The sequence below is a fragment of the Gavia stellata genome, chromosome 1 (assembly GCF_030936135.1).
Source record: "Gavia stellata isolate bGavSte3 chromosome 1, bGavSte3.hap2, whole genome shotgun sequence".
Taxonomy (NCBI): Eukaryota; Metazoa; Chordata; class Aves; order Gaviiformes; family Gaviidae; genus Gavia; species Gavia stellata.
The window spans coordinates 7,007,772-7,031,066 of NC_082594.1; the positions used below are offsets into that span (position 1 = coordinate 7,007,772).

The window sequence follows — 23,295 nt, forward strand, 5'->3', positions numbered from 1 at the left end:
CCAGCAGTGTGCCCAGGTGGCCAAGAAGGCCAACGGCATCCTGGCCTGTATCAGAAACAGTGTGGCCAGCAGGAGCAGGGAGGGGATCGTGCCCCTGTACTCGGCACTGGTGAGGCCGCACCTCAAATGCTGTCTTCAGTTTTGGGCCCCTCCTTACAGGAAGGACATTGAGGTGCTGGAGCGTGTCCAGAGAAGGGTGACGAAGCTGGTGAGGGGTCTGGAGCACAAGTCTGATGAGGAGCGGTTGAGGGAGCTGGGGTTGTTCAGTCTGGAGAAGAGGAGGCTGAGGGGAGACCTTATCGCTCTCTACAACTACCTGAAAGGGGGTTGCAGAGAGGTGGGTGTTGGTCTCTTCTCCCAAGTGACAAGTGATAGGACAAGGGGAAAAGGCCTCAAGTTGCCCCAGGGGAGGTTCAGGCTGGATATTAGGAAAAATTTCTTTACTGAGAGTGGTGAGACACTGGCATAAGCTGCCCAGGGAAGTGGTGGAGTCACCATCACCAGAGGTGTTTAAGGAACGTGTGGATGTGGCATTGTGGGACATGGTTTAATGGGCATGGTGGTGTTAGTTGATGGTTGGACTTGATGATCTTACAGGTCTTTTCCAACCTTAGTGATTCTGTGATTCTTGACAAAATAAAAGTTGTCTGCTGTTGACAAAATGGTTTCTCTGTTCCAGCAGGTTGGGCTACAATAATGTTACTGTACCACTGCTAGCAAGCTGCCAGGTAAGGGTGTATTGTTAGTACTTTGCGTGAGTCGAGGAGGTATTTGAGAGCAGTCTGCAAGGATTGGTTGCTTACTATTGGCAGTACAGCAGTGGCTTGTCCACGTATTTCACAAGTCTCGTTTTTAACACATGCCCATTAGCACTACAACTTATTGTGTGTAGGTGTAATAGGTATGGAGTATTTACAGAATAAGTTCCTTTGGAGCAGGAGGAGAGGGCTATAAGTGCATACTATAACCAAAAATTCACAGTATGCAAAGGCAGATGGCTTGGGCACTATTCTTGTCAGAGACAAAGATAGAGAACAGCATGATAACACATTCAATGTGTACATGGGGGTGAAGAGACATGAGGGTTTATATCTTTGGCATCACATACTGATCTCTCTCAGCTATCTATAAACCATGTTATGTGCCTTCTCTATTCACCCTAAGGTAACATCATAGAATAAACTCATATATGCAAACTGTTTGCTTGAAATAGCTTCCTGTTTGCAGCAGGAGATAAAAGTAGTGTTAAAGCTATACAATTTTCAAAGTAATTAGTCTTCATCAAAATAGAAATGTTCCACCTAATGCAATTCATTGTGCTTCCATCCATCCACTGTGTATGACTATCCACACTATAAATATTATATTGGATACTTAAATATTTATTATAATATTTAATAGAGTAATTTAATATTATACTCTAATATATTAAATATTTATTTCAATATTGAATCAGTTGGCTGTCATTCAAAATCAAAGCCTGCCCAGCCACCTGTCTTAATGTATTCTCATACAGCGCTGCTTATACAGAACCCTTAAGGTATGTACCTGCTTTCTAGCTCATTAGAACCTAAAGAAGTGAATGCATCCTCAAGTGTTTGCAGTCATGTGCTCTGAAAATACTGACTTAATGTTGAACAAATAACTCTTCACAATTTAATTCATGAACGCATTGAAACTAGCATATGATTAGTGAAAAAGAGTATTTGTTTCTCCCTGGTTTAAACAGGCCAATGAGTTAAATACTCAGATTGAAAGTGCTGCTTATGCAGGAATTGTCATGTTAGTTGGCCGATACAGGTATTTTTCATCTTGTAATCAAGAATCACTTTCAGAATATGATTCATAGACTCATTATTAAGCATGTTTGTAAAGATAGGATCAAGGCTCTAAGTTTACAGATACTTTTCAGTGGGAATAATGTGCTAGCACGTGTGTGTGTACTAATACTTATTTTGGACAAGATTCCATGATAAAATGCTTATAAAAGGTGCTGTAGGAATTAAATGTGGAGCAAAAGTGTTTGCTAGTTTTGGCATGTCTTGCATATTTCTCAGTCTTAGGGTGCTGAAGCAGTAGTTGATCTGTTGTCTTGTTTGGAGGAAGACACTGAAGTCTTAAGAAAAGAGTAATGGAATATTGATAAAACTTGGAACTTTGCAAGGATAATGCTTTAGCAGAAGAAAAATACTTAGATATCTGAAAAGCTGTCGTAAGAAGTGCTACTTAAATTAGAGGGGGGGGAAAAATCTTACCCTGTATAAGTAATCTTACACATCCATCTCTTTGTAAGAAATACAGGCTATTAGAAGTTCACAAACTTTTTGAAAATTACAAACTTCCTGCATGGTGTGCAGGAAGAAAAATTTGACAACACTTTAGCAGAAATTTTTTTATCTTTGTGACCTGGATCATTCATGCTGATAGGTCCCTCCCTAGTTTAAATTTCTTAAACTTTGTCTATATGTTTCAGTTAAATAATAGTGTTGCACTTGGGAGATTGTAGTTTTTGAGAAGTCTTTCAAACTGCTACCACGGTATGTAGGAGAGCAACATTATCACTTCAAAGTATGAAAGGGTTCAAAGTCAGGCTTTCACATCCTCAGCCAAGACAGTTCTAGTCAGCTGTGGATTATCTGGTGTAGGCTGAGCTGACAGAAACCTCCACTGCTACTAACATTAGTTGGGAATCGCTGTTCACAGTTTGCGCCCAGTATAGCTGTGGACTCTTTTTCTTTAGACTTTTTAGCTTGTATTCATTGAGCATGACTTCACCATATATAAACATCATCACTATACATGTATGCTTAAAAACTGTCTCTTTGTGTTGGCTTTGTAATAAAAATGTGCATTTTTGTACTGAAAATAGCTAATAACTCACTCTTTAAAATGGCATACTAAGAAAGCTGTGATGAAAAAACAATACCAGCAAAAATCCCTAGTGGAGACGTAGCTTATTGTGTCAAAATAGTTCTTTTGCAGAAAGATGTGGAATCACTGATGGTTATTCATCTAAAGAAATTTTTGCCAGTATTCCACATCCACTCCAGAGATCCAAAACCTTTAATTTCGTAACTGCATCGAAAAATAATTAACTTAGAAACATGCCTGTGTAAAAGTGGAGAAAATGATACTGAGATGACTCAAACATTAACAGGCCTTTTTTCTTTAAGCTTCACAAAAGAGATGATTGTGACCAGATATTTAATACAGTTATTCTTTACAGGAGGAAAGGAAAGGTTTTTTGGTTTTGTTTTGTTTTTTGAAAACTGTGCTAAGGAATATTTACTTAGGTTCGTTGAGTTCAAATTGGCAGGACCTGGTAAACATCTTCTGAAATGAAATTTCTTATTCTAGCTTAAGTAACCTCTTAATTTTTTGGTGACTGTCTCTAATAAAACGTGAATACTGAAGAACAGCAGACAAAAAGGAATTGTAGGGAGAGGAGAGGACTGAAGAACAGCAGACAAAAAGGAATTGTAGGGAGAGGAGAGGACCTGGAAAAGTTATCTTTAGAAAGATAACTAATATCTTTTAGATACTTTTGCATTGATTAATATTTTAAGATTTTAACAAAGATAGTTCTCTCCTGTTACGACAACAGATCTTGATGGATGCAGGTAACAAGCGTGGTTTTTGCCATGTTTTCTCTGCATGACTCTCGAACTAAGTAGTGCACAGGAAAACTACTTCAATACAGGCTGCTTACGTCACTTTGCCATCATATTGGAGGATATTTAAGGTAGAGAATATGTCTGTATCTGGTTCTAATGACGCTCTTTATTAATAACCGCTATGTCAGAATACACCCATGTGTTAACAGAGAATAACACTGTGCCGGGAATGTTTGCAGCTGCTCTTCAGACCAAGATTAGAAGACAAAGTTATGCTGGTGAATTGGAGTAGTACTCCATGTATGCTTGCAAGTGCAGAGTTCTAAATGGGTGAAGAAGGTGTCAAAGTTGAGTATAAAAGGATTATCTGAGAGTGAGGGAGCATTACAAGGGGCTTTGGCTCATTTCATTTTCATTATAACCCACCAATGTGAGGCTGCAGGAAGGGTGTGTGTCCTTCCGTATGTCTGAAGAAGGTATTACGAGACAGGAAGTTGTTTCCATTATATTTGGTGCTGGGGAGCTTCAGTATCTAGCTTGGGGTACTATTTTTAAAAAAACATAAAAAATTTATGAAACTGTAGAGAATCCAGAGGAGATCAGCTGAATTAAGAAGACTGGAAAGTTAGGAAACATTGAAAGAAAAATATTTATTTTATTAAGAAAGTAGATAACAGAGAATAGTGTTGATGGCTTTTATGCAGAGGGTGGATATTCTATCTCCACTGAGAAGGACAAGAGGAAGTTCCTTTTTTTTAAACTGCACCAGAACATTGGTCTTTTGGGATATAAGATAGGTCTAAGGAAACTTGGAATTATGGAGATGTTGTGGAGTAACCACTGAAGACCAAGGCAGACATCTTTGGAGAACAGTGGATGACTATGCTTGGATGATTGAGTAATATAATAGCTCATTGTTGCTGAAAGTGGGACGACTTGTCTGCTTCCCTTTTTCCCCTTATTCTTCTTACTTTTGCATGTCATCATCTCCTCTTCTGTGGTGGCTTTTGCCAGTTTTGGTCTTCTGTGAGCCATTTTTTGTCTTGTAGGACAATGGAAATCTATGCAGGCTGGTGTCCCTCCTTGTGTCATACCCTGTCATCCCACCCACCACCGCTTAAGTTAGTTGGTTGGTTTTTTCTTTTCTGAGAAATTAATATGGTTCGGAGAGAAGTACAGCAGTGCTGGCATAACATAAGCAATGTAAGTGTGTGGCTGTTAGCAGGTCGAGACAGGAATGGGACCACCCTTTTCCTTGTATAAAAAGGGAGAGGAAGAGTCATAAAAATGATCAAATCCAGTTGTCACTGATAACTGGTTCCACAAGCGGATGTCTTTGAGAAACTCGTTCCTGAGAGGGATCCAGGCTCCAACAACCCATAGGTTTAGCCAAGACTCTGCAGGAGCTAAGTGGAGCTTAGCAAACATAGTTGGTCTACATGGACATGTTTCAGATGTGGGGTTAGAGTAGGTGACCTCCAGAGGTTCTGCCCAACATGAATTATTTTATAACTTGGTGATCCTAAGTATGTATAACTTAATTTATTTGTTCTGCTATGATGGTCTGAAAATTCAGGTTATTTTCTTAAATTGAGCTTAACAGAATACCAGTAACTTCTCTTGTCTGAAAGTGTAATGTGATAATGCTTGCAGGATGAACGGAACAGCTTAAAATTGTCATTTTTTCCAAGGAGAAATGTATCTGATTAAATGAGCAGATAAGAGGAGGGATTGTGGTGTTGGTATATTCAGTTTCTAAATTGCTCTAACTTGTTTATGTGCCATCATGGTACACTTACACTTGTGTAATTGTGCCTGTAACTTTTTCTGGATTAATGAGACAAATGTAGTTGAAATTAGAGTATTGTATTTACAATATGGGGATGGAGCTGTTGAGACAAAAATTAGCAGTATTTTAATATTAGCCTTTAAAGTGTGATGGATGTACTCAGCAAGTTTAAAGGTAAGAAACGATTTGGGAAGCGATGTTCTGCTATGTCTTGACAAATTGATTCTGTAAAGGTAGCTTAGCCAGACTTGTCATTTCTGCAGTATTTGAAACTGTGGAGAACTTTGAATAATCATTATGAATGGTGGATCAAAATGGTAATTTGGCACCTACCTGTATGCGGGAATTAAGATGAAAAATTAAAAAAAAAAAAAATAAAGATCTTGTTTGTTAGTGTGACTTACCTATTGGTTTTTGAGTTGCGCTTTCCTTATTTTTAACAACTTTTACTGTTTCATTTATTGATGCTTTGTTTGCTGATGAGTTTTGGTAGACAGTCTCCGTTATTCGGGGAAGTCTTTGTTGAAGCAGTTGTCCAGCTGAACTCATTTTTACTCTCATTTGTCACAGAAAGTATCTTTCATCATTTTTTACAGTTCTCAAACATAAGAAGTAAGGGTTAGTCAAAGAGTTGCCGTAAAAGTAAAGCTAGACAGTTAGAGATACCTGAGGCATAATGCTGAGTTCACAGGGTTACTGATAGAGATTTAAAGTAGTTTCTAAGAATTGCAATTAGAAATTGCAGTTTTAGGTAGGAGAGAGAACATGATAGTCTTAATTGAATTGGAAGAAAAAGACAAGATGCAACTTGATGAAATGAAAATATAGTTTGTTGGCTGTAGAACAAGTTATTTAATGTTATATTAAACCTGCCTTCTGCCTTTTTTATCCTGCTTATCTAATATAAATAAGATTAAATCACATTCCTTTTAAACATGGAAAGCCCTGAACAGAGTGGGTCTTCTCAGATTTCTTTAACTCTTGCATAAATTATTTCCTGAGTCAGTGTATCTAGCCCTTAGAATAACTTTATATGCAGAGGAAGAATATTCAACTGGAATTTTTATTGTTAATTATGAGAAATGTGTGATCCAGATTTCCTTGTCCCCCTCTTGAGGCGACTTGGCTGAAGCCACTGAGAAGTCTGCTGTAGAAAACTCCTAGTAAAGCAGTTTGGTACAAATGGTTTTATTCAGGAAAGAAACAAAACTAAATTTAGAACAAATACTGTTTATAGCATATTTTGTTTTCAGCTGCAAATGTAGGTATTTTCTGGTAATTATGAAAGCATTTAAGTATCACTCAGTTTTCAAATACATGCTGGTTATTTAATATTCTTCCATCAGATTAAATGTCATTTACTGGCTCAGACTGAAATTTAACATGACTCTCTTTTTCTAGCTTGATCACTGAAGTATGCCATTTGGGGTTTCTTTGTTTTGGCACAGGCTTCATTTGCAGTTACCAAATGTATCTCTTTAAGGAAGAAATGAATTTTTTAAAATTGTCAATTTTGCATGCTTGAATTTGTGTTCAGAACTACTTTGATTATTGTTTTTAGACAGATTGTTTAGTTCTCTAATGAAAATTACCTATTTACATCCAGGAACTTTCTAATCCTATTTTCCATATTTAAATAAGGACATCACCTATGGAAGAGGTGGGAAATTATTTAGAAATTTACCATATGCATGCATTAAGCTATCTGGGTTTAAAATGTCAGTTGGAATGTGTAGAATCAGATCTGAATGTGTCAGGGTTCACAGTCATCAGAACCGTTAAACTGTAGAAGTAGATTTAATAATGGATTTTACAGCCAACCTAGCCAACCGCTGTATTTTGTTCTTATTTCAGTATTTCTGATTTCTTATGTTTTTTATAGGTGTCTGAAATCCTTTCATAGCACAGCTAAAACCTCTAGTGTTTAAATATTGACGAAGAGTACATGTTAAATGTTCTGTGAATGTTTTCAAGGGGTTTTGCTAGAGTTCATAAACTTGTCAAATAAAACTGGTATGTATTTTCGAAGTTACTTCAAGTTTTGAGGTTTTTTGAAAAATATTTTTTTAAGCTGGATAAAAATACATTAAGAAATATCTTAAGTGCTTGTTGCCTTCATGATCAGCTTGTCAAGGTGAATGGAAAAAATAACCACCGTAATCCAAAACACTTGTCATCAGCAGCCAGTTGAAAAACTTCTCCTTGATACTTTATATTGGACATTTGAAAACAAGGGACTATCTTGACTTGCCTTCTATTCAAGGTAGGAAGATGATCTGTTACGGAAATTTGAAGAAAACAATGCAGCTAGAAAAAAATATCTAATATAGACAGATTAGGTAATTCTAATCTTTCATGTTAAACTTCACACAAACCACCCAGGCTAAAAAGAAATTTTTAGTTCAGCACATGACAGAATAAAAACTGACCATGGAAAACTTGGCATCTGCTGGAATGTGTGCCTAAATTCAGCTTCTGCTTCATTTGAGATTTGCTGTCAAATGTTCCATTAACTTAACTGGAGTGTCTGTTTGTTTGTTTGTTTTTTTACTCAGTAACACCTATTTTTCCTATTGTGTAACATTTTTCCATGTCCCCCTGGAAAGGAAAGATGTGGCAGGCATGTGTGCCTTGCCAGTACCTGTGACAGGACTATTTAAAATCAACATGGGTACCTAGATCACGTTAGCTTTTTGGGGGGTGGAGGGAAGTTAATCCCGAACCCATAAAATCTCTTTAAGCAGTAAATTAAACTTTACACCACCACAAATGCTTGCTGTAACTGTATTCCTAACACAAAATGAAAGGAGGGAATTTTTTTTCTAGTGGCAAACTTCCCATCGGCATAAACCCCATCACTTCAGATTTTCAACCAATTTGATGCAAATTTGCTGCCTTATGATCTTTGAAATTTTTCACCAAATTCTTAAAGACAGTTGCCAGTGTTTGCTGCCACACTGTGTGTCATTATGTGGGAAATGGTCAGGTCTCTGCTGATATTCTCATCCACCCCTTGGTAATGCCTTACCTGTGGAACTGTGTAACAGGTGTTTATATTCAGCATTTGCATTTCAGTTAAGGCTGCTGACCAAATGAGGGAACACTTCACATCTCTTGCTCTGTTCCAGTGATCGAATATTTGTCTGGAGCAAGAAGTATTAATGTAAGAAAATGAGACCTTGACATAGTGGAAAGTGATATAACTTGGGAGTTATAAGATACGAATTGAAATCTAGACAGCTAGAGAAGGGATCTGAACTTGAGTCTTAGCAGAGCAAACACCTATATGGGTTTTTTGTTGAGTTTTTTGTGTTGGTTTTTTTTTGCAGCTGTTGGGATAAGTGGAGACACTGTACGTGATTTTCAAAAGTGTAATAAAATGAAAGTGTTTCAGCTTTGAATGTTCTGTCTTGTGAAGAAACTGCTCTCCTAAAGGGGAAAAAAAAGTCCTGTATCAATAGCTTTTTAAATCTCAAGCGCTGTACTAAAATCCTTTTGTATGGCGATAGGTGAAAGGGGAGAAGATTGATCATAAGCAAATGCATACTCTTGAGTAGAATTATTTTAAGTATAGACACTGTCCTATATTCCACCATTAATGATTAGACACAAGTGTTGCCTCGTGCAAGCAGAATGTCAGTCACTAGCATGTTATCTCTTCAGTTTGAAAACTAATCCATATGCTAAATGGATTGTGTTCTGTTGAACTCCTCTGTGTGGACATAATTTCACAAGAATAATTACTCAACTCATTCAAGAAATGTTTCATATTTCCTTTTATATTTAAAAAAGAAACAGCTTTGCTATGTGTTTTGGCTTCAGTTATAAATTTAGCAATTAGGTAAACTTGATCTGATACATACTTGGTTTATACTTGGATCCATCAATATGTATGTAAATTCCAATAATTTTTGGCTTTCATCCTGTTAAGAAAAGATGAAGTGTTAAGGCAAATGAGAGCTTCCTGACAGCTTCATAGAGTTTGTTGGGTAACTTCTCTTCCTGGCATGCTGAACTTCTGGTAGTTTGTGTTTTAGACTATTTAGATTCTGACTATTCTGGAAGAGTAGGGCATTAAGAATTTTTCATGGAAGTTTTAATTTGAGTGTGATTATATATGTATCCCTTTTATCATAGTATTTTTTCTTGTCTGGGCATTGAGTTTATCTGAAATAAAGCAGCGTATGCTATCTGGAAAGTGCGTAGCCTATTTGGAATGACCTTTAAGCTTTGACAATACCTTGTGGTAGGGTAGAGATGTGTAACATGCACATCTGCCCAAAGGTAATGATACAAAGGAATTAGCTATTTGCTTAATTTAATAGGGTGGTACTTTAATAATATTTTAAAAAATAATCAAAGAACTATTCATATATAGGACTTGTTTTTGAACATAGCTGTGTATATGTGTGTTTGTGGAGGATCACAGAATAAACTGGAGACTCCTATTGGACCTGAAGCTATGTATGTATTCTGAATATGTAAGCTCAGGCTGTTAACATGTGGTTTACTTGATTAATCATCCCTAGTGTCTTTTGTATGTTGATTTTATGTTGGCTTGGGAGAAATCAAATATTTGTTTAACATGGTGAAAGGTATACATGCCTGTCTTTAATCATGCCTTCTACTTCTAGTGTTTGATAGTTTCTGAGGTTAAAATATGCATTAAGGCAAATTGTGCCCCTTTTGTGGTTCAGATGGTCATTTCCATATTGAATCTTGCACTAAGTAGCAATGCTGCATTTGTGACCCCGATTTCTTTGACCATGGGTGGATGTCAAACACAGGCTTGACTCATGGAAGAAACTGTTTGGGGTGACACTGAAATTTCATAACAGTAGTACCTCTAGCAGGGAGCAAAAGAAAACCTGCCATCCAAGCAAAGCCGCTCATACATTGGATAACCTCAGTGTGAAAACTGGATCCTTTAAATAGGAGCAGTAGGAAACTGATCTGCCTGTCTGTGGAGCTCTTCTTTTTGAGCTGCTGTGTTTTTTTTGTAATATCTTTTTAAAAATAAATAAATTGTGCTAATTCTTGCAATACAAACTTCTTGAGTTTCTGGCAGGACCTGTGACTTAGTTTCTTTTCTAGTTGTAGTTAGTCAGAATATTGTATATGAGCTGCTTCCCAGGACTGTAGTACTTGTTTCCTAATCATTTTCCAGTCAACTTCATAAAACAGCAATATCCACGTATATGTGTGAATGAAGAGCAAAGTACTCTTATTCTGAAGACTTTTTGGGTCCTGTTTTAGACCACATTTAGTCAATCTGGAAGAAACTATGTATTGCTGTATTTTCACTTAATTTTTTTCAACAACACTGCGGTAATGAGCTCCTTCATTGCAACTGTTACTTGGGCATGCTGTTCCATAGGTCACTCATTCTGCTGTGGCTTCCCAGCTTATGAAGGCAGGACGTAGTCTAGAATAATTTCTATTCCAAGTAATTTCCACATAACTGTTTAAAAACCCCCCTTATTTTGCAGCAGTTTGTCCCAGGCAAGCTCAACTGCTGAATCTTGCACCAGAATAGTCTCATGTTTTTAGTCGTTTTAGCAAACGCGTGTTCAGATTCAATGAGATGTAGAAAATGGGCAGGTGACTTACTGGGCAAAACAGTTCAGCGTTTTCAAACTTTTTGGTGTTTGGCCAGAACTTACTATATGACAGGTTGAAAGAATTTCATCTGTATCTGAGGGAATATATAAATAAAGAATTAACTAAGTGGGATGTCATTTACCTTACTCTCCCTTTATGGTTTTGTGGCATTGTTTGTTTTTTTAACTGAAGAATGCAATGTGTTTAACTCTTGGCACTGTGTGTCCCTACTAATGTTGAATGATCGATATTTCAGTTACCTGCTTACTGGATGGATACTGTCTCTCGCATTATTAAAAAAAAAAAAAATAATCTATCAGTGTGTTGGAGAATATAACCAATTATGTGCTCACTCTAGATGGCATCTTTGGTATAATAGATGAAAAAGCAGTTGTTACCAAGATGGGAATCTGTCACAGTTGCTTGACCTATTTTGGAATAACTAGAGGTGTGGCGCACAATTTCTGGCCTGGAAGAGCTGGTTCTTGTAAATATTTTCAGGTTGATACTTATGAACAGAAACATTGTTCAAAATGAGAGGTATAGCTAAACCATTGGAAATAATGGGTACATGAAGTACATAATTCTGGCTTATGTTCAGTTTACTATTCAAGTTACTGCAAATGATATAGTCTGAGTTAGCAAAGCCTATTTTCAAGCCAAATTTTTATAATCTTAATGCAAATTGCTATGGGTAAGATTCTGGAAAGAAACTCATAAAAAAACGTGTTCAGTTTACCTGATGGTTCTGTTTGGGGGGAAGTAAACTAGTTTTTCATAGCTTTGTCTTAGGAGGCTGCTTAGTGCAGAATGAGGTTCCGCAGAAGGGGTTATGTCCCAGGCACATGTTGAAAGCACATGCATTCTCTAGGATAATTTGTGGCAAATGCCTTTCATATGTTACTATCTAGCCTGACTACCTTGTGTTTGCCATGGGTCAAGAATCATATGATCACCTACCATGGGTTGGCTAATCCACATCTACATGCCTAGTGTGGAGTAGAGGCTGTACTTCAACATCTTAGCCTTCTAGTAGCTGCTTTGTGTAGAGGATCGCTTCTTGTTTCTTGAGTATGAATCTTCAGTCTTGCTGTACTTTTACCTTACTCTTCACCTTTTATACTTCTCCCGCCTAATAACTATCAATTGTGTAAAACAATGAATCATTTGGTTTTTTACTGTAATGAAGGCTGAACAGTTGTAAAGACTGTAGGTATCTTGGTTGGGAGTGCAAATACATTCTTTTTCTTACCCAGGTATTATACAGTATTTTACTGCACGTTTTGTACTAGTTAACTTCAGCAGGATTAGGCAATACAATGCCTTTGATACAGGTGCAGTCGCAAATCTTCAATGTTACTGAAATGTCTGTAGACCGGACCCTTGTTACAATTCCTTGCAAAGTCTTTGCTTTGTTGGAAAAAAGCCATAAACCCAAGCAGAACTGAGTTATGCAAAAGTCATTTAGTGGTAAAAATTTTAACTCTTATGACAAAAATACAGTTTAGTTTCTTCTATTTAAAAACAAACTAGAACTGTTTTCTAGGAATATCTAGTTTTGACATTTCTGCTGAAATTTGGTGTATGATTTAGTGTAGGTAGGTAAATGGAGTTCTTCAAAACATAAGTCTTCTCAATCACTTAAATAGGTTTAAGGTTTTGAAATCTTTAGAAATATACTCCTGTTGGACTATTCTTTTGGACTTCAACTTACTTTGTAAGTCACTTCTCTGTTTTTGCTTGTCTCCATTTTCTCATTCTCTTTCCATAGACAGTACATAAAATTGTAGATTACTTTAGGTTGGAAGGGACCCCAGAAGGTCCTCTAATCAACCCTCTGCTTAAACCATGCCAAACTTTAAAAGATCTGGTTGCTTACGGGCTCTAGTGCCTGACAACTTTCATTGTGAAGATTTTTAATTTCTTCATCTGATAAGAATTTCCCTGGTTGCAGCATGTCTGCTGCCTCTCATCCTTTTACTGTGAACTTCTAAGAAACATCTGACCATGAAGATAGCGTTTATATTCCCCTTCCCTGCCTTTAGCCTTCTGTTCTGCAGATGGAATCAACCCACCTGCTTCAATGGCTGCTTGTGCATCATGTGCTCTAAGCCCTGGCCATCCTGATGGCCCTTCTCTGAGCTGTCTCCAGCTACACCCGTGGATATGACTGTGCATTCATTGCTGTCTACGCTTCCCTCATACAACTCTCCCTGGTAGCAGCAAGCTTAAGTTAAAATTCTTGTTGCTAACTGCTGCCTTCTTTGAAACAATGATCAATGTTTATTATTTAATATCTGTATGTTGTGTGTCTTATGCTATGGAAGTTGTAGCAGCTGTTAGAGTTGGGAAGGTGGTTTGTACTTCCCAGGAGAGTTTCTTTTTCATCTGTGATGTGTTGTGGGCATTAATGCAGAAGGTCAATAGAGAGAGTGACTTTCCTTTCTGTAGTACTGACGGGGGTAAGTATTCAGTCCTCCTCCTTCTCCCCTATGACAAGAAGTTCAAAGATGAAACAGTTATCATACTTCCAAGGGTTATCCTACTTTGTTTGCTTGATATTTTTGTTTGTTTGTTTCTTTTTTGTTCTTTTCTAAGGTTAAAGCTATTCCTCTTAGTGCTTTGCCCTTTGGTTATATACCTGCCTGTCGTATTGCTCATACCATACACAGTAACTAGTAGTCTTGAGATATGTTGCTTTGGGCACTTAGGTTTCAAAATACATAGCTAGTATTTTCATAGGTGGGTGTGAGACGAGTTGTGTAAAGTGTAGGATGTGAAAATAATTATATATTTGTTCCTCTCCCTTAATGAAGGGTGTCTGTGGGAATAGGATAAATAAGCAAGAACACTGTATGTGACAGTCTTTCCTAAACAGGCAGTGCAGCAGTGTGGGATGCAGGGTACTGTTTTCTCTTCTGCTGTGCCTGTACTATGCTTCTTATGCTATGGTTAGCACAAAAATTGCTGCTCTAATTTGGATTTAACTGTATAAATATTTCTTTACCTAATTAGCATTGCTCATGCGAATACTTTCAAACAAGCTTTTGGATACATGTAAGTTGTATATGATGTAGGCACTTTGGGGTATCAGGACATACCAGATTATTAAGCATCTGTGTTGTTCAACCTGCATTTTGTAGAGGAAGAAATTTCATGTTTTGCTAAACTTAGTTTGTAGTAACTGGTATCACAGTGACTTTTTCCCTTGTTTGCATTTGCAATTTACTTCTTTCCATTCAAGGCTAGACTTGCCTGTGTGCTTCTGTTCTTGCCTATGTTCTCTCCCAGTTAGCTACTAGTTCTCCTTCCTAATGTGCCTGCCCTCTCTCCCCCCACCCCCCAAGTTCATTCATATGCTTTTCACATAAACACTCATCAGTTCTGTGAGGGATGATTTTCTGCTGGGTTACAGAGCCTGTTTTCTTTTACACACTGCAACAGATATCAAAACGTGATTTGAAAGTCTAATGGCGTTTTAGAAAATATTTCCTCCAGCACAAAATATCATCTAGAATAGATATAATTTTTTTAGTAATTTTAGATAGTGGATTTTCAAGTGGCACCTCTTTCTTTGTTTCTGTTGACTAGTTGGCAAATGTTGCATTTAAGAATAGAAGTTCGTACTTTCTAATATGCATTTGCACCTCGTACGCCAAAATGTGTGACTTGACATCCTGTGATGCATGTACCTTTGTATTTAATGTGTGTTCCTGCCAGATAGCCTTGCACAAAACTGCTTGTGTTATTACTTAGGTGGGAAGACCTGAAGATCAAGAAGCTGCAGGGCTTGGTTTTAATGATCCAGTTCAGAGCATGTCTGTTGCTGAGTAATATCCTAGCATTGTCTTAACAGCCCCAAATCATCATCCCATAATAGATAACCGTGGCTTAAAAATGAGGTCATTAATGCCTATAGTCATCACAGTTTTACTTGTAGATAAAGGAATGGCTAATCTCTTCATCTCATTACATTTTGGATATGGAAATCATTTCCTGCTTGCTTCCTTTAATACTTAAACTTGTAAATAGCAGCTTTTTTAGTTCTGACTGTGCTAGTTCTGAGTTTGTGGTAGCCATGCTTACCTGCTTCTGTGGCTGAAGGAGGGTCCTGTCTTTCAGGAGTCCTTGATGAATGATTGTTCATAGCAGGATGTAACACTGTCTTCAAAGGTTAAACATCTCCCTTCAGATTAAACAGATGTTTCCAGTTACTCTTAGTAGCCCATAGGCAGGCAGGCATAGGGCTTATTCAAGTCTTGATTCTTACTGAGCTATGGCCTTTCGCAGGGCTGGCAGTTTGAGTGAAAATTACTGGTTTATTTTTTGGGGTAATAGTAGTAAAATGTCATCAGTACTATGTTGCATTAAGTTTAAGCTTCATGTTAAATGCTAGCAAGCTGTGTTATACCACGATTGGATATTAATATAGTTGCTTCTGTTGTATTTGTCACTGTATCATCATGGTCTTAAGTCATTGTTCCTTCATCAGCATTTGGAAATAAATTACTGGATTATTACATATTATTATATTGGTTGTATAATAAGTATGGCTCCTCGTGGCTATACAGTTGTGACAGTAGCAAATCTATAAGCAAGATAAACAGGATAACTTTTTTGGCAACTCTTTGAAGAGTCACTAGATCTTGTCTACTGGAAGTCCAGGTTGAGCAAACGTTGGATAGCTTTGTTCTAGCTAGCCAACCTCAGGTTTTGCTGTGCTCCTAACCATCTTTTCAGTTAACAACCCACTTTGTGACTAAATTCATCTGTCAGCTTCTGGCATTGTAGCTAGAGGCTCATTTTTTCATTTCTTCTGCCCTTTTGAGGGTGTTGATTGCATTGTATCAAGACTAAGCAGTATTTGAATCTTTTATTACTCACATTGGTTTAATGTCTAGAAGGCTTTACTGATCCATTAAGAGGCCAGAAATCTGAGGTTTACAATTAATTCTAGTCATAATCTTCCAGTAAAACTTGCTTAATTGGTAGCATGTAATGCTTTAGATGTTTGAAAGCTGGGAGCTGTTAGTCAGAGATAGTGTAAGTCCTTATGGTACTTCTGTTCCAGGACCTTCTAAGGCAACTGCAAAAGCAATCGAGGACCAGGAATCTTGGCAGTGAGCAGAGTGGAGTTTGTATTACGAGGTTCTGGTAGACTAGTGCCGTGGTACTTTCCAAGAAATTTATTTATTTTACTGGAAAACACCTCAGTTTTCATAGAAAATACTACTATATAAAATGAGTGTACTGATTTTTTTTGTATGTTACTGATCTTCATTCACAGAACTCATAATAATAAAATTTTCTATATTGCAGATTTAATCCAGTGCACAAATGAGATGAATGTGAACATCCCACAACTGGCAGACAGTTTGTTTGAAAGAACTACTAACAGTAGCTGGGTAGTGGTCTTCAAATCTCTCATCACAACCCATCATCTAATGGTGTACGGAAATGAGGTAATGCAAAAAATGATATGTCTGAGAAAAGTTACAGCACTTCATTCCTATAAATGAATGTCAGATAAATGCTTCCACTAATTATCTTTGTAAGAAAATCTTTATTTTTACCTTTTTGTGTCTTAACTCTGCATGAACACAGGTCTCATTATATGTTTGTCTACTTAGTTTGTTTCTACTTTAAAGTTTTAATTCTAGAATCAAAAGTAAGTGTTCTGAATGCTGGAGGTGCCTTTTTCTCTGGTGTTTTTGTAATAACAAAAAAGCCAAACAAACAAAACCAACAGAAATGATCTTGAATGGGATTCTGAAAGCTGAAAATGGAAGCATTTTTAGGTTCATGCTGTAGCTAATCTAGATGTCTTTTCTCACAGATAACTCAAGTCTGAGCATATTTCCACCATCACCCCCTAACTTTTTGCAGTAAAGGCAATGTGTGCCTGTGAGCTGGCTTTGAGTATGAGCAACTCCGTTACACCAAATACTGCAGAACAATTAAACAAAACCCCACTTTAAACAAAAAGGAATATGCTTGTTTTGTTCCACAACTTGAATTCCTATGGGGCCTTATTTTTCAAGATGCCAAGCATAGCAGCAGCTTTAATTTTTGTGTTTTAGAGAAAAACCAAACTATACTTTGAAGGCTTTCTTGGAAAGTGTTTGTAAACATTCCTTTTTATACTGACTGTTTGCAGTAATGTAAGCTATATGAATTTTGGAATTAAGAGGGATAGCTTTAGAAAATTACAAGTAGGATTTCGTGGAAAGGACCAAAACTTCTCATTTCAGGTTGCATTCAGAGTTCTTATAGATCACGTAACTGCTTCTTCTGGCTGACTGGCTGTGTTGTGAAGTGTTTTAAGTTTTTTTTTTTTTTTCTTTTAAAAAAATGTACTGGTTTCTCTTGTTGGTCAGCTGCAGAGTATTTCTGGTCTTGGTGAAAATCTCTACTTTGAAGCTAAGTAAGCCACAAGAGGGCAAACTTCTCATGTTGACTTTAAGCATTATTACTGGGATAATAGGACACTTTCCAAAATAGAGTCTATACACTTTTGCTGTGCTTGCACTTTGAGTCATAATCCAATACACTTCATAGTAATTAAAGGTATTTCGTGGGACCACTGTCTGAAATACTTTCCATTTTAAGAATAAAACTGCCAAACAAATTTTGCTTGCCAAATGTGTTACAGAACTAATGAGGGTAAGATTGCTGCTCAAGATGAACCTTTTCACAGCCAGAAATAGTACTTGAACAATGAACGTGGAAATTGAGTGCTTATGCAAATGTCTAGAGGTTTATAGAGAATCTGTAAATCCCTTTGTAAAAAAAAAAACTGAAAAGTGTTTGGTCCTCTAGCTTTTGCTTAATTAATTTATAGCAAGGTACTTGAGTGCTTTTACCCTTCTCCAGTGCTTTTTCTATGTAACCTGTGTATTTACGCTAATGAAAATAAATCGGTAGTACATGTTACACTAATCAGAACTATTTTTTCCTCTGTCAGAATGTTATTACAAGTGAATGATTGGTTTATTTTGATAGCAACCCTCTATACAGTGGTTCATAAGACAAAATTATTTTTCCTCCTAAATAAGATGTGGTGCCAGTGATCTAAAATGTCTTTACAAGATGAAAATAGCATCATTCATTTTTGTGAAAAGTAATTAAGAATTATATGTAGCTAATGAGATGTACTAAGTGTGATACTGTGTTTATGTTTTATGTGGATTCTTATGTTTGTTTAATGTTTGATTTATAAGCAAACTAATCTTTGTATCACCTTATTTTCATATTTAAGCTACGTACTATTAAAATTGTATGCTGAGCAAAGATGCCTTGGCTAACTGGTAAAGTGAAATCAACTGTTATAAAATTGAAGTTAGTGAAAAAGTTGAGAGCATGTAAAATGAGAACCTATTTGGGGGGATTTTTTCCAAAGTTTTCAGTTCCATATTCTGGCTTAAAATAAGCAAATCTTTCAGTCAGAGGCCTTCGTGCAATATCTACATGACTTTGATTTGTTCACAGATTTTTGCATTAAAAAATTATAACTAGCTTCATTTTAAGGTTTAACTGAGTTTTTGTAATAGTTTCCAGATTTGAAATCGGTCTTAAAGCATAAAAGCTGAATTTCATAAGCTGGATAAAAAGAGTTTCTAGTGCTGTTACCTCAGTTCTAGCTGATTGGTAATGTAGTAAAAGCATTCAATTTTTCCTTTCATCTAGCGTTTTATCCAGTATCTGGCGTCCAGAAACACATTGTTTAATTTGAGCAATTTCCTAGACAAAAGTGGATTACAAGGTAAGGTGTCTTTTTCTTAAAAGTTAGTAGTGTGCTGGGGGACAGTAACTCTAATGGACTGTGTCATTTAAGAAGTAATTTTTCTGTCTGTTTTACCCCAAACTGCATTTCCTAATTTAAAATACTATTGTGGCGTGGCAGAAGCTGTCTGCTGGAGGAATTTGTTACATCTTTTAGGAAAGGCTTACTTACAAGTGAAGTTATAAGTAAAGTTATAAGTAAGCCTATTACTTACAAGTTTATTTATAAAGTTATAAGTTACTCATAAGTTTACTTCTAACTTTCTTAGCTAAACAGATCTGACTTAGTATTCCTTCTATTTCTGAAGAGATTTCTCCATTTGGAGAGGTATGTCTTGATTAGTAAGTTAAACTTCAAAAAATGCGTCATATGTACATCAGATACAGCATGTCAGTGAGACAAGAACTCTGTCAAAAAAAAAAAGAAATAACTTTTTGGGAGCTTGTTCAAAAACCATTCCATCCATCTTTGAAACTAACTCTATGGGCAAATAAGTTTCTCTCTGGTTCAGATCTTTCAACTGAAATACCCTTCCAAACTGTTACGCTGCAGTTCTGATCATACGTGTAGCTGTTGTCTTTTTTCTCCTGAGGTGGCTTCTTACTTTCTGCATTGCTTTTTATATAGCTGGTTCTAATTTTTGCCACAGGTGTACTAAAACAGGCACATAGCAGTTGCCTGGGGACAGAAACCTGTGCAGTGATAACCAAGGGACTACCAAATTGCCTCATTTTATGGAGTCTTAACTTCCATGGTCTCAGTATAGATTGTGAACAGATCTTTTTCTTGATCTGTATCCTTAGACTGACAGTTATCAAAATGTTTTCTGTCGCCACTGTCTTAGCATAGAAAAATTTCTGTCATGTCTTAATGTTTCCTTCAATGCCTTTTTATATTCATTTATACATGAGAGAATGTGTTGTAGAGTTGACACGAACATCTTCGTGAATGCATCGTGTAATTTTTTTGGTAGTAATTTCTGTCACAGTATGAGAGAACTTGCCTAAAAATACTTTGGTTTGCTTTTGGAAGTAATTTCCTTAGGAAGTGAAGTGTAAACTTCTACATAGCTCAGGTCTTGTAGATATTTGCATATAGTCTGTTTGATTTACATGGTGACTACGGTGACGTACACAGTTCTTTGTAACACAGATTAACTCTACAAAATCAGGCAAAAATACAATGAAGCTGTCTTGTGCTAATATCTTGCACTTTATTTAGAGTAAGTTTCTTGATCTTTAATTGACTAGGTAAGTAATAAGCTTCTGAAACTTGTTTTTTTAGGTTATGACATGTCAACATTTATCAGACGGTATAGTAGGTATCTGAATGAAAAGGCAGTTTCCTATAGACAAGTGGCTTTTGACTTCACAAAAGTAAAAAGAGGGTAAGGACTGTATTTTGTTTTGCTTATCTTGAAGTTTTGTCTTATGTCCTGTAATTCAAGTTGAAAATACCAATGTTGGCTCTGACTTAGTACAGACAGTAATGTCTGCTTTTCTCAGTTGGGTATCTCCCATGACACAGAAAGGCTCAACTGCCCAGTTATGTATGTTGCAAAAATATTTTACTTCAGTTATTTTAATTTTACTTCTTTAAACATTAACAGTTCAATATAAAGAAAAGAAAAATGGTATGCATCAAAGTGTATATGAAAAAAGTAGAAGTTTGGACAAATCTTCCATGACAGATCACAAAGTTACTTTGTTTTGCATGTAGTACAGGGGACTATGCAATTTACTTGTGTTTCTAGCTCTGGAATGTTTAAATGACAGGGGGTTTGTGAAACACCTTGCAGTCCTTCCTGGGATTTCTCTGTTCTTTTCCCAAAATGTCTGTATGAAGTTTACTACCTTTGTAAAGGTAGTACAATTCATACTTTTAACAGAACATTGTAGTAGATGCTACTCAGAAGAGTTTGTCTACAGGAATTAAAATTTTCCCTGGAAAATGAGCTCCTGTGAGAGAAATCGGTTGTTTGAGACTAGGTACCTGTTTACATGTAAAATAACACAGTGCAGAGCACCAGTAGTTGGGTAAGTTGCATGTTACAGTGAATGATGGAATTAATCTGGAGATCTCCTTCATTGGGAAGGCTGGAGAGCAGTGGGAAGTCTCTCCATCTTTGTCCATTATCTCTGTATGCAGTGTTTTTTAAAGTTTAAAAACATTATTTTAGTTTAACATTTGGGCATCCTTTATCACCTGTACGCAAGATAATTTATCTTGATGCTTAGAAGTTAATTCTTAACTAACCCACAAAAATCTCAACCTAAAACTGTTAAATGAGCTAACTGTCGTAGGGGGCTGCCTAATGATATCTTGCACTAGTGTTACAAAGCCATTTGAAATTGGCCTGAGAAGACTGTCCAAATCCCTTGTACCTCCTTGCTAATACTGTGCCATTCATTTTGTTTTGAAATGTGATGGTAAAGTGAAAGGGGAATGCTTGGGCTCCTGTCACTGTTTCTGCCTTTAGAGATGGTTGGGGTCCCAACAACAAAAAACACTTAGCCTTTTCTGCATATAGGATATGTGTGTGGTCAGGTGGCTGCAGATGCACTAGAGTTATACAGTTGCTTTATAATCAGGTGGTTTAGGCCTAATGAGGTGAATTATTTAGCCCACAGCAGGTGCCTGGATGTCCTTCTGTGAGCCACCAGGAATAACTGTTCTGGTCGCAGCAATATACCTTTTTCACGCCTCGTTTTTTTTCTCAGGGGCTCTGCTCCCGTGCCGTGCCACGCTAGGTTTATTGCAGTTGGTTTGTTGTTAGGAGGGAGTATATGGCACAAGTAGAAAGCTGGAAGCAGTGTGCTCCCCATTGCTTTCCAGCTTGGAGAACAGCCACAGCCTCTTCTGTGCAGATGCACTGTGAGATTTGCACTTGCAGGAAACGTTTGGTTTGCTGTGTGCATGCTGATGCAACTGCAAGGCTGCCTGATTTGTCTTACAGAAAGCAGTTGTTTCTTGTCACTGAGGTGATATAATCTCTTCCTCAGTTGTTGCTTTTCTTGGATATTTTTGGTCTTAGTCTATTTGATCTGGACAACTAATAACCAAATTTTGGTAGTCAGCTGTTAAAATGAAGTGTCGTGTAGTCTCTATAATCTTTCTGAGTAAGTTTGAAAAACATGCTGTCACACTTGTTTATTCTTTCTTACTGTTTTTAGTTGAAAAGAAAATCATCCAGACTGACACAAAAAATAATACTCAGGTGATTGTAAACATCAAAATGCTTGCTTTGAATGGCAATGACTTAAATGTTTTCTCTGACCTATTTTATTTACTACATTGTGTTTCTCACTAACAATTGCCTTCAAAATTTAGGTGAAGAATTTTCTTTTGTTTTGCACAACAGGGCTGATGGAGTGATGAGAACAATGAGCACAGAAAAACTCTTAAAAACTGTACCAATTATACAAAATCAAATGGATGCACTTCTTGACTTCAATGTAAGTTTAGCAGTATGTACATGTCTAACATACTATTGACTTTGTATAAATCTGCACAAGCTTGTAAAATAGGTCAAGATTAAAGGTCTTGAGCTTGGCTCTGTGTTATCTATACAGCTTAAAGAGCATAAATCATTTTTTTTCATTGATACACCCCCAAGAAACTAGAAAAAAGAAATATGCTCACTGGAGAGAATGCTTTGTGCTAAGTGTTGTTTATTGTGTACATTGTGTAAGAATTGTTTGTTCATTTAAAAGTTGATTATATCTGCCCTCTATCTTTTAGTTATGTTAGTTAACATTAACATTAGCTAACAGAAATGTCTGCCAAAATGATTTTATTTAATTCTGTGCTGGGTGATCCTGTGTTGTTTTGCTATGCTGCTACTTTCAGTTAATAGCCAGTGAGATGATTGGAAAGCACACCTTGCAATACAGTACTGGAGTTAACTAGAAGTTTTCCAATAAGGGATCAATTGAGTTAAATTAACTTTTTTCTGATCTTCCTAGGTCAATAGCAATGAACTTACAAATGGTGTAATTAATGCTGCCTTCATGCTCCTCTTCAAAGATGCCATTAGACTGTTTGCGGCATATAATGAAGGGATTATTAACCTCTTGGGTAAATATAACCGCTTTCCATGATGTTAAACTTTAGGGAGGGAGCTCAGTAAATAATAGCGAAGAGCTGCTCTTTTTTGAGAAGTTGATACAGTCTTACTGTAAAACATCAAAATATTACTTTTATTTCCAAGGTTTTTCTGTCCAATTGCATTTTCCATTGCATTGTGTACAGGGATGGGTAAATTTCTGAAAGCAAAGCCAATTCAGGATTTTCTTCAATTAAATTTTTTTTCTTTCAGTGTTTTTGGGGTTTTTTGGGGTGTTTTTGTCTCATTGAACTGTGTGGCAAACCTGAATTGTGATATTGATGGGTTTTTTCTTTAAGAAACAAGATCAGGTTTTATTTCTTTTTAAGTGGAATAAGTTACGGTCAGTTACAAACTTGCAGTCACAGCATCTGTGATTGCTTGGCTATAAAACTTTAACATT

The 23,295-nt window shown here is 36.6% G+C and overlaps 1 protein-coding gene across 4 annotated transcripts in view; it reads left to right on the plus strand.

The window, feature by feature from the left end:
- Positions 1 to 23,295, plus strand: part of PICALM (phosphatidylinositol binding clathrin assembly protein) — a 71,731-nt gene that overhangs the window by 14,662 nt on the left and 33,774 nt on the right. For all 4 annotated transcript variants that reach the window (XM_059826018.1, XM_059826023.1, XM_059826032.1 and 1 more), the window contains exons 2-6: positions 16,324 to 16,466; positions 18,691 to 18,766; positions 20,072 to 20,174; positions 22,149 to 22,242; positions 22,753 to 22,864. In XM_059826018.1, the coding sequence (XP_059682001.1) occupies positions 16,324 to 16,466; positions 18,691 to 18,766; positions 20,072 to 20,174; positions 22,149 to 22,242; positions 22,753 to 22,864 (528 nt within the window). The remainder of the gene's footprint in view (positions 1 to 16,323; positions 16,467 to 18,690; positions 18,767 to 20,071; positions 20,175 to 22,148; positions 22,243 to 22,752; positions 22,865 to 23,295) is intronic.